The following is a 12,316-nucleotide window of genomic DNA, read 5'->3' as shown; positions in this document are numbered from 1 at the left end:
TCAGAAAAATGGTAGGTTAGGTAGACGAATTAGAATTTATAGATTATTCTCTCTAGTTTGAAATTAGGCTTCGCATGCTAGGATGTTAGTTTACTGGTTTTGGTTTAGTATTTTGAGTTTTTCTTGTTAAGTTATAAATATGACTACTTAGCTGAATTTCAAATCCCTTCAATGAATGTTATGCTACATGGTGTTGGTTTAGTTTAGGGAAAGGGATAGTTGACGTTAATGAATTATTTTAGTTTGGTTAGGGCATTTGTATGATATGAAGTTTTAAATTTTAAAGCTTTATAATATTTTAACATTTCTGGCTGTTATTTATTAAAGTATGTGTGTTGTTATTTTTACTATCGTGACTAGGGATTTTTTTATATATAGGAGAATTTGTTGATGGTTTAAGATATTTGTATCCAGTTAGATATGAAAATTTTTTTAAGGATAGGAGAATTTAATTGGACTCTGTATTTCTTTGTTGTTCTGTGCAGCCCACTAGGTGTATATACAGTGTGAGACGGCAATAGAATATGCCCATGCATGAAAGGATCATCCCGTATTTAGAGAGGGCTGGATTGTACCATTTGGCCAGGCTAAACAGCCAATGGTTCTGGTTGGATGAGCCACTGGTTAGTGCGTTCGTTGAGAGGTGGCGTCCTGAGACGCATACGTTCCATATGCCTTTCGGAGAATGCACAGTGACATTGCAGGACGTGGCATTTCAGCTAGGGCTACCCGTGGATGGGGAGGCTGTGAGTGGTTGCCTTGGTGAGTTTGAGAAATACATGGAGGGTGGCCGACCAGCTTGGGAGTGGTTTGAGGACCTATTCAGTGAGCGGCCTCCACCGAATAAGGTCAAGCAGATGACAGTACACTTTACATGGTTTCACGAGAGGTTTAAGGTGCTACCACCAGATGCGAGCGAGGAGACTGTCCGCATCTACGCATGGGCCTACATCATGATGCTGTTATCGACCCAGTTATTTGGGGACAAGAGTGCGAACCGGGTACATATACGGTGGTTGCCATTTGTGGCAAACCTTGATGACATGGGGAGGTATAGCTGGGGGTCGGCCGCTTTGGCATGGCTGTACCGATGCATGTGTCGGGTAGCGAACAGAAATGTGACTAATCTTGTGGGCCCGCTCCAGTTGCTACAGAGTTGGATATTCTGGCGGTTTCCGTCTTTGAGGCCGGCCGGGTTTGAGGTTTTCTCTTTCCCGCTGGCATCCAGGTATGGGTTATGCTTTTTTAATGTTAACAACTTTCTTGGGTGTTTTTTTAAGTTTGTGTCTCATATGACTTAAATTTAGGTGGTCTGCCTACTTACCTCCTAACGATGGAAAGGAGCAGAGGGTCATAAGGTATCGGCTTGCATTGGATCGATTGACCGCTCGTGATGTAAGTTTTATAGCAGTTAGAGTTTCATTTTTGGTTTGCTCTCTAGTCGTGACTAGATATATACTTGTTGTTGTAATGTATGATGAGTTCTGAAATTTCAGATTGTATGGGAGCCCTACTCCGCGCTTGATGTTCTTACCGTGGTCCATCCGGAGATACTTACAGAGGAGCATAGTCGCATATGGCGAGCGGTGACTACTTTGATATACTTTGCGGTCATCGAGTGGCATCAGGTTGACAGGGTTGTTCCACAGCTGGGTGGAGTACAGCATATCTCCGAGGATGCTTTGAACGTAGACTGGCTGCATGCTAAGGACGGGAGGGGAGGGGATAGGTGGTTCCCCCATTACTATCAGGTCTGGCTTTTGCACTGGGGGAACCGACTTGATGCAGTCATTTCCATTGAGCGAGTGGCAGATCCTGGCCCATCTGCTGATTACCTAGATTGGTGGTACCGCGAGGCTCAGCAGTTCCTTAGCCCGAGGACAGCATTCGCGGATCCCAGAGGCACCCAGATACCTCCAGAGGCATTTCAGAGAGGGTCGTCCCAGGTCCCACGCAGATCACAGCTACCTGATATGCCGGATAACCGCCGTGTTGAGAGACGCCGTCGTGTTGGTACTAGGGACACCGGTCGAGAGTGGCGATGGTTACATGATGCGATGCAGGAGGATGATGCAAGCGGAGAGGCTAGAGCTGAGGTCGATCACTGTGTTCGTCGGTCTAGTGCCAGACGTGGGAGAACTCCGGATCCCACACAGTTCGGTGGTGGAGTTAGTGGGACCGCAGCGACTGAGGCTGGAGGGGAGACATTCACCAGCAGATCTTACTCTCCGATGCCAGAGCCCAGCCTGAGACGCCAACGATGACTATGGATTTAGATGATCAGCTGGTGAGTCCACGGTTTTATGCAGAGTTTGCTGATTTGATTAGGGATGATGCTGGCACGTCCAATGTGCAGTTTGGTGGCCAGTCTTACCAGCCCCAGATGCCGGAGGTGCAGTTCGAGACCGCAGCTTACCAGCCACATATGACGGAGATGCATTCCCAGCCACCTGATTATCAGGGTCAGTATGTGGTGGATCTGAACGTGCCTGCAGGTAGCCCGTTGGATACTTGGTTCACCATGGGGGGCACCCCCCCAGTCCGCGATTGGGTTAGACCATCCAGTTGATGACATTGGATAGGTGGCGGCCCGACCAACTCGAGTCAGGCGTCCCGCTCGATGTGGGACAGGATCTCATCTCCTTGGTGACTTTCATGATGCAGCCCGGGATGATAGCGATGATTAGCACCATGTGTTGTTGTTTTCCATTTCTCGTTATGTTGTTTATGTTACGGTTATGGACTTTATGTTTATTCTCATTGGATGACTGTTATTTTGGTTAGTTTTTACTTTATGTTTATGTTGATGGACTTTATGTTTATTCTCGTTGGATGAAAGTTATTTTGGTTAGTTTTTACTTTATGTTTATGTTGATGGACTTTATGTTTATTCTCGTTGGATGAAAGTTATTTTGGTTAGTTTTTACTTTATGTTTATGTTGATGGACTTTATGTTTATTCTCGTTGGATGAATGTTATTTTGGTCAGTTTTTACTTTATGTTTATGTTAATGGACTTTATGTTTGTTGATCGTACAGCTATGACGGAAATAAAGCACGATAAATCTAGAAAAGTGATAAATAACTACTTATATTAACATTAACATTTAAACCAAGAAGACTTAAAACTCATAACTGATACAAACAAACACATTTGTAATCACGAAGACTAACACAAACGAACTAAATCATGATAAATCTAGATGCCGCTAGTAGAACCTCGCTGAGGGCAAACCCTTCGAGTATGACCGGGCAGCCTGGACAGGCGACACCTCATCGACATAAGTGGCCCAATCTAGCCGTGACTGCACACAGCATGCGAGGGCATGGCAACAGGGGTAGTGCAGCGCCTGGAAGTATCCACAATCGCAGGTGCGATCCCTTAGAGAAACCCGATAGCTACCCAAAGAGAATTTGTTGGTGGGTGTCGTCTCAGCCACTGTATAGTCAAGGTGATGTCTATCAAACACAGTCACGGTGAAGCACCTCGAATCCTTCAGGTTACGCTCAATGGCCTTAACTACTGCCTGTGAAAACCGGTGCCCGGACCCTAACTGTGCCTCTACCGTGTGCCCCCGGACAACAAACAACTCCGCCAGCCGGAGGTATGTCGACTTAACAAGAGACGTCACCGGTAGGTTTCTTGTGCCCTTCAAGACAGAGTGCACACACTCAGAAATGTTGGTCGTCATGTGACCATATCTTCTCCCCCCATCCTTGTGCTGTGTCCACCTCTCATACTCCATTCTGTTTGCCCAATCGCACATGGCCGGGTTTTCCGTCCTCATTATATCAAACCAATAGTCGAATTCTGCTTCCGTCTTCGCATACGCGGCATTTACCAGCCACCTCCTCGCATCCTGTCCCTTGAAAGTGAGGGCAAAATTTGCAGCAACATGCCGAATACAAAATGCCCGATAAGCATGGGGAGGTTGCCAACCACTATCGGGGGACTCTAGTGCAGCCTTGATGCCGTTGTGTCTATCAGAGATCACGAGAATACCTTGTTGTGGAGTGACATGCCTTCTAAGGTTCGAAAGAAAGTATGACCAAGACTCTGCATTTTCCCCCTCCACGAGTGCAAACGCAACAAGCAAAATATTCGAGTTACCATCCTGAGCGATCGCCAACAATAATGTCCCGCCATACTTGCCATAGAGGTGCGTTCCGTCGATGCTTACGAGCAGCTTACAGTGGCGGAATGCCTCAATACACGGAGGGAATGTCCAAAACATCCGATGAAAGTAGACTCTATCTTCATCAACTTGGTCACCCACCCTAACCGGGGACGTCTTCAGTAGAGCAACAGAACCTTCCATCGTGCATGTGACCCCAAGGATCCACCGTGGTAGATTAGCATATGACTCCTCCCAATCGCCATATATTTGCGCTACTGCCTTCTGCTTCGCCAACCACACCTTCCGATAACTAGGCTTGAATCCATAAGTCGCCTCCGTTGCCTCTTGCAACACCTTAATCGACACCGACGCATCAGCTCGAACCAATGGATAGATTCTCGCACAGATGACATGATAATCAAGCTGCTTGTGTTCGCTTGATATCGATGTGGCCATACACGTGTGCGGACCGTTGTACCTCCTAACTTTCCATGTGCTCTTCCTTTTCCGCATGACTATCCGAATCAACCACGTGCACCCGTTACCAAACTCCTTGCATCTCCCTTGGTATTTCAGATTGTCGGACTCCATAACCTTGTACTCAACTCCACGCCGAATACTGTAATCTTTTACACTCAACATGGCTTCCTCTTTACTCTGGAACGATTGGCCAATCTGAAATTCAGTCATAGGTATCCCATCATGCATCCCCTGCCCATCGAATGTTGCATCTACATTATGGTGTTGGCCGATGGCTTCCAAGTTCAAAGAAGAGAGGTGGGGAGGGTACTCTTGTGTTCCAGAACCGGAACCTCCATGGGCTGAACGTCCACCTCTTGGAATATCATCATCACTGTCCCCACCAATATCGACAGGCTCCTCATCCGAATCATCATCAAACAGTGCATTCTCAACTCGATCCGGTCCGGCATCGCATTCAAAATCAGGAACAACAGGAGCAATATATGCATGAATAGCCCCAGCTTGTTCGGGCTCAGCATTTGGAACTGCCGCTGCTACCACAGGCATTGATGTTGATGCACTACCAGCTGGGGTCGACTGAGGATTCGGTGTCGATGCCCCAGAGCTATCCACACCATCTTCCAACTTCGCAAGCAGCTCAGGTATCCTCACCTCCGGAAAACTACGCCTGTAGTGAAACAAGACCTGCAAGTCTTCATCCGACCCGATCACGAAGGTCTCATATCTCACACCGATTGACACAACGGCAATGGAAATCTTGTAAAATATTTTTTTTACCCACTTCGTCCCATAGGTACCGAGCTTCCGTAATATGCTTAGCTTAATCTCTGCCAACGTATTCGACGATCGGATAAAAATATTAAGCGGTTCTCTATCTGTGAATTTTACACCATGCCTTTTGCTCTTTTGAATTTTTCCAAAGCAATGAACCAGAGCCACAAAACTATCCTCCCCCTCCATTTGTGAATAACACTCTACCTCTCCAAATTTGGCCCCTCCATGGTTTATATAGGCAGCCCCATTCAGCACACTACACGTAAACCGCTATAGCCTATAGCGGTTTACACTCACACACGCACACACGTAAACTGCTGCTGCTAGCAGCGGTTTACACTCACACACTCACACACATAAACCGCGGCTGGTTGTAGCGGTTTATGCACACATGTAAACCGCTACTGCCAGTAGCGGTTTATATAAAATAGTGAAACAATGTATTTGCGTATTGAAATTGGAAACAGTGCATTTGCGTAATATTGAGGGTGAAACAATTTAATAACGTAAATTGCCCTTTAAAATATATATTTTTATTAATATTTAATAAATATTAAATTTTAAATTCTAAAAATAACTAATACAAAAATAAATATAAAATTTATTAGTATTATTATTTTAATATCTCAATTTAACATAATAAAAATAATAATTTATAGATTATATCTAAAAAGTAATTTTAAAGTCTGAATATCTTTCTTTATTTGATAAATCTAGAACAACATTTTGATTGGTTTCATTCTGATTTACATTTTTTACAGAATTATTATTAACTTCATCATCATTTCAATCATCTTCCAGATTCAATTCATCTAACATTTGAATAATGTTTCACAAATTATATTCAATAATAAGACAAAATATTTGGTTAAAGTATTACAAAATCATCCCTAACAAAAACAAACCTAAATCATCTAAAACTTATTGGAGAAACATATTTGTAAGATCATTTTGTAAAGTATCAACTTCTTCCGAAATTAAAAATGGTAGTTAATCTTTCATTATTCATTTCGAATGATCCTCAAATGTATCAAGATAAATTGGATCATAACTTTGCTTTCTCATTTGGTTCCTATATTATCAATTAACTTGATTATTCTTATGATGACTAAAAATTTAAAATAATGCATTCAAGAAAAAATAATAAAAAAGTATATTTGTTGTAGTCTTAAGTTGTAACAAACATAAATATGATCATTAAGTTTTTTATGCTCTAACATATATTTGTTATATATATATATATTAGTGAATATGTTAAAAAATACTCCAGTTGCTCACAATCCGAAGAACTACAAGTTTGACTCAAAACACGAATCGCTAAATTTTGCAAATTTAGTGCTCCACATCCATAAGATTTCTACCATTGATATTAACATAAAAAGGAAATAATATATCACAATCATAAAAGACTAATTTTAATAAAAAAAAATTTACCTGATATCACTGTGCTTCGCTCACGTATTGCAGACTATCTTCCAAAGTCTTGTTCAACATTTTTAAAAATTCTCATCTCACTTGTCAATTTAGAATTCAAATCTACATCATCGTAAGCATGTCTCTCAATGACATCTAATAGGCTAGAAGTTGTTTGCTTGTGCATTTCAAATTGTCCATCATTAGATCGAAAAGCTAAATTTAACCAATAATCAGTAGTACGAAGGATTTTTCAAAATTGTGAATCCCAATGTGTATCTAAAATCTTCAAATAAGGATTAATAATCCTCTTTCTTTTTTGAAACCTCTTCACCATTTCTTTCATAACCTTATAAATAGCTTGATAAAGAAAATTCATTGCAGCTCTGTCTTCACTATCCACAACACGCAATACATGAACAAGTGGCTCAATAAGTTTAACAATATAAGTGCATTGATTCCACAATACGCACTGCACACGCACAAGGGGTGCGCAGGCACTAATCAGAGGCCATGAAAAAAATATGTGAGCACGCACAAGACTGTGCTCACGCACAAAGACCTTTTTTTTTCAAGACTTACCTAAGCCTATAAAAAGGATTTCCTAGACTAGATTTTAACATTCTAAATTAAGTAAAATTTACTAAAAATTCTAATAAATTTAATAAAAAATAATTAAATTCAGAAAAACTATAAACAAAAGATTTTTTTCATGTATGACCTCTTACAAAATTTTCAACCTCCATAAAGTATTTCCATCACTCAAACATGCAATTAACAATAAAAATCTATCAAATTGAGCTAACAATGAAGAAAAATATTTACAAGAGTGACAAAGTAAGTGAGTTTAGGAATATTTTACCATGGTAAAGTACCTCCTACCTAGTACTTTTATTTATTGTTCTTAAGTTAGATAATTGGTGAAATTTTTGTTATGGAGGCTTGTGCTTGAATTCATCCTTGAATCTCCACCAATGTTTGATCTTAACTTGCTCTTCAGGATTCCAAATTATATACACCAAGCCTTGAAAATTTGTTAAACAAGTATGGAGCTCCCAAAATTGTTGATTATTGAAGTGTATTTTGGGGTCCCAAACTTTATTTTGCCACCCATTTTCTTATTGATCTTCATGCTTCTATTTGGGTGATGCAAAATTAGAATCCTTCTTTAAGCTCAAAATCCTCATTCGAAATCCCATGAATTTAGCCTTGCATATCTTTGGACTCCAAATCTTGATATTCTACCCTTAGTAAACCTTGATTCACGTTGTCACCCATTATCCAATTCCTTTTTACTTAGCATCCCAAGAAGAATTCTAAGTTGACCATCTGTTTCTAACAAAGCATATTAATATGGGTCAAGAAAGTTAAAGGATAAAATTTTTACCCACTCAAATTGTATTTTAAATGGTGAGTTAGGAAAGGAGATTTTGAATAGATGTGCCATGGTTGTTCTTACTCTCTTTGACCTTTCTTCAATAATCTCCATCTCTTGACAAGCTTTTTTGAATTCCATCTCTTGTTCACCAACTTCTTCTAAGTCATCTTCATTGCTTAGGTTGTGTCTTGGATGTTGTGCACATTCCTCCTCAACATCATTTTTATGCCAAACAGAATAAGGTTCAACAAGTTCAATGGGATCATTGATTGTTGCGGAATCATCCTCAATAGTGAAGTTTGTTCCTTGCTCAACTTCTCTTAAACCTTCAACCACTCCTTCCGATTCAATGCACTCAACATCCTCCACTTGTTGTAATTCACACCTAAACTCCTCTTCTTTCTTTTGAGGCTCCAAATTTTCATCCATACCATGTTCTTTGGTTGGAGTTAATTCTTTACATTCATCCATGGAAGTGTCTTGATTTTTGCATGAGTGTAGTGAGGCTAAGCGGGTAAGGCTTCGGCTAAGGTAGCCATGAAGTTTTCTTGCCTCTTTTAGAATTCTTCTTGCTCTTGAAGAATAGATTGAAGATCTTTTTGTTGTTGGATTAATAGTTGGAAAGCTTCTTCTATCGAGAGTTATGGAGAAAAAGAGAGTGGTGCTGAGGATGATGCTGGATCCGACTTCCTCCTCTTTGTTCCCTGATTTGCCAGCTCATCCCACTCGCCATGTCCGCTCGATATCCGAAATATGACATCATCTGGCCTTCTTTCTACTCCGACTGCTGGCCAACCTCATGACGAAAGATGGGAAGGGAATATTAAAGTTCTGCTACTGATTTACCTTCCACATGGATTCCCTTATGAATGGCAGGACAACCATCTTCTTTCCCTCAAGAATTGCTCAAACCAAGATGGCAACATGCATTCAGATATAGGTCGAGTGGGTAGTAGGCAACAAATAGTCAAAAACTATCTGCTGCCACACCCTTGCCTCGGGAGTCAAGTCCGAGAATGCTATGCTTACTGATATAGAGTGATCCCCCGGACTATATTCCAATTAAGCATTAGGGAGCAATCGGTGAAGGTATGGTTTTGATTTCTCATATTTTTGGTACTTAAAGCGTTAGTGGAGCGGTAATGTTGTGACATTCCAGGCATTAGGGAGGAATCGGTGAATGTATGGTTTTGATTTCTCGTAGATAATATATAATGTCATGTGCATAGGCTAGACGACCATAAGATAGGTTGGAGCATGCATGTACGTTGAGGGTTAGGATTCTTAATGAGATTGTTAAGTTATCTTAAAATGAATGTTGATGAATGATGATTTTAATGATGATAAATGAGGATAATGAATGTGATAGTGTGAATGTTGATAACTTGATAATTGTGTTTGTATAAATTGAGAATTTTTGGAAGGAAGTTGTCCAAATTGAGGTATGGTAGGTTGTGATAGAATATGGAGCTGTATTGAATGTATTTGGAGTCATTTTGAGGTATGAAGTTTTTGTTTTGTAAAGGAAGATGGTAAAATAGAGGTTTGGAAATTCTTTGTAAAAACTTGGTTTTTGATCGAACTTTGGCGAGCCATAACTCGGCCTTCGGACCCTCAAACTTTTCCAAAATTGTTTCAATTAAAAATTGGGTCCACGAAGTTTACTCCGTTTGAAGAATAAACTAAAAATAATTTTTAATGAAAGAGTTATGCGCGTCGAAAGTTTGGTGTGTAAAAAGGAATACTGCAGCACTTAACAGCTTTTTACAAAAATTGAGAGAAATGCATACACGACACACACACGCGACACAGACATTTTGCTCTGTCCAAAAGTCTCGCGTATGAGGGCATGTGCATGCGTACTCAAGAGGTAATTTTTCAAGTCCGTGTATGCAGGCAAATGCCACACAACGCGGGATGTCATTGCTGTTTGAGGGGATCGCATACGCAGGGTCGCAGAGGATGGTCATGTACGCGAGTTGGGCGAATTACACCCCCGCGTATGTGAGGTTATGCATGCATACGCGAAACCTTGTTTTTGGAGAAAATGCATTTTTGTGAATTTAAACCCATTTTCTAATCTCTAAACCTCTATTTTTGCTCTCTAAGACCATATAGCTTAATTTCAACCTTGGTGAAGGGGTTAAACCTTGAGTGGGTGATAACTTGGAAGTGAAGGAAGATTGTAGAATGGTGATTCAGGCTTGAGAAGTGCTAAAACATTGAATGTGTGATGAACAATGGCTAAAATGATATTGAATGATTGAATCTGAATGATTATTGAGCTTGTGCACATCTTTTTCTATCTGAGATACGAGTTTTCTTGGGTAGATGCAATGGTTTGCTACCACTTGCTCCAGGTTGAGACTCGATACTCTGTTGACCCTACGTCACAAGATGTGGCCGGACACTTTAACTCCCCGAAAATTCCCCCAATAAGCTGAATTTGATATATGATTGAGAAAAAGCTATGCATAGACTCTTGGGGATGCGCGCACGAGGGACTATCCAGGATTAGCTACCGGACATGTCGGGTTTGGCTTGATAACCAACAGATGAGACTCATCAGCCATAGGGCAAGCATACATCATATGCATATGTTTGTTTTGTTTGGTTGTGCATTAATTGGGTTTGCCTTCATGATCACTATGATTATTTGCTATACTTGCTACCTGCTGTATCTGAATCCTACTTGTGTTTTATTTGTTTGTATTAGTTGTCTGTGCAACTGATATGTCCCTTGTCTAGAGGAGGAGTGAGAGGGCAGTTCCACCGGAGTTTTGGAGGATTGGAGGAAAGGGTGAAATGAGGGATTAAGTTAGAAATTGGATTATAACCTAAGCGCCCTAGATAGATTACCTTGTTATGGTTTTAAATTATAAATTTAAGTTTTAAATTTGAGTGTCAGAGTTCTAGGATCGCCTCTGGCTTTCTTGGGACCTTATATATTATGTATGTTGGCACCATTAGCATGCTGAGAACCCCCGGTTCTCATTCCATACATATATTTGTGATTTTCAGATGCAGGTCGAGAGGCATCTCGCTAGGCGTCTAGAGTTCCTGTCGTAGCGGAGTTAGGATATTGTCTTTTGGGTGTTGTTATTATATGTATATATATGTATAGACTTCTCCTTTTATATGTTTTACTTTTGTCCCTCTTAGAGACTTTTGGAGAACTAGGAGTTTACTTTATGTATTTTGGATTACCTGGGTTGTATATATATGTACACAATACTCTTCGGCCAGCCTTAGCTTCGCAGGTGGAGCCTGGAGCTTGAATATTCTATACCTTGGACACTCTGATCTTATTATATGTATATATTCTTTCTTTTCTTCGTACCCAAGTAATTGTTATCTTGAGTATTGCGCTTTTATTTTTCACGAATTTGCTTAAACCAACCTTCAAGGCTCCTCGAATATTATATTCTTTCAAGTATTGTAAGTAAGTATATTTTATTTTAGAGGTCATAATATCACACCACCTCTGTTTTACGGCTTAAGCATAAACCTCTGTGTGGTAGGGTGTTACATGACCGAACTACTTATTCATCCCAAAAGAATAGAATGGTCACAAGGATGAAGTACTTGTTGAGAGAAAGACATGCTTGATGAGAATCAAGTCAAGGTAAGTCAAGTTATTCAAAACTAACACTAAAAAACAAGTACCTTGTTATGTGACCATATTAATTTCAAAAGCTTGATGAATAAGAAACCTAATTTACTTCACTAAATTAAGTGCACTTACTAAAGAATTCACCCAAAATGCAACAAAATATGAATGTGCAAACTAATTAGGTGTTCATAAATCAAAACAATAAAGAAATGCTTTGATGAATCACTAACTTAATTATCATCAACATCATCTAAAAGTGCATCATTCATGAACAAATTGCCCCAAAAAAAATGTAGTTTAATGAATACGGTAGCTACAACATATGAACTAAAATTATAGCATACACAGGCATTTAATTGAACAGTCGGTAAAGAATTTTTATAAGAATAATCACGTTGTAAGTATAGTTTCTAAATCAACAGAGAATCCATTCGTACAAAAGTTTGGTTGTCACTTAAGTAAACCCAATAAAAATAATAAACCGAAGTATTTAAAGCTCGCGTCATCTCTCAAGGAATTGTAGGGAAGTATGATTTAT

The 12,316-nt window shown here is 40.1% G+C and overlaps 1 protein-coding gene across 1 annotated transcript; it reads right to left on the bottom strand.

The window, feature by feature from the left end:
• Positions 1 to 3,208: 3,208 nt before the first annotated feature.
• On the bottom strand, positions 3,209 to 5,560 carry LOC107607610 (uncharacterized). Its single transcript, XM_016309542.1, has one exon. It carries the CDS (start codon positions 5,558 to 5,560, stop codon positions 3,209 to 3,211), a length of 2,352 nt encoding a protein of 783 aa, XP_016165028.1.
• Positions 5,561 to 12,316: the final 6,756 nt, after the last annotated feature.

The sequence above is a fragment of the Arachis ipaensis genome, chromosome B7 (assembly GCF_059453495.1).
Source record: "Arachis ipaensis isolate K30076 ecotype BB chromosome B7, ASM5945349v1, whole genome shotgun sequence".
Taxonomy (NCBI): domain Eukaryota; kingdom Viridiplantae; phylum Streptophyta; class Magnoliopsida; order Fabales; family Fabaceae; genus Arachis; species Arachis ipaensis.
This window is presented reverse-complemented; position numbering and strand designations above follow the sequence as displayed.

Coding starts and splice junctions, on each gene's coding strand:
- LOC107607610 (XM_016309542.1), bottom strand. CDS start 5,560: ATGGAGGGGGAGGATAGTTTTGTGGCTCTGGTTCATTGCTTTGGAAAA.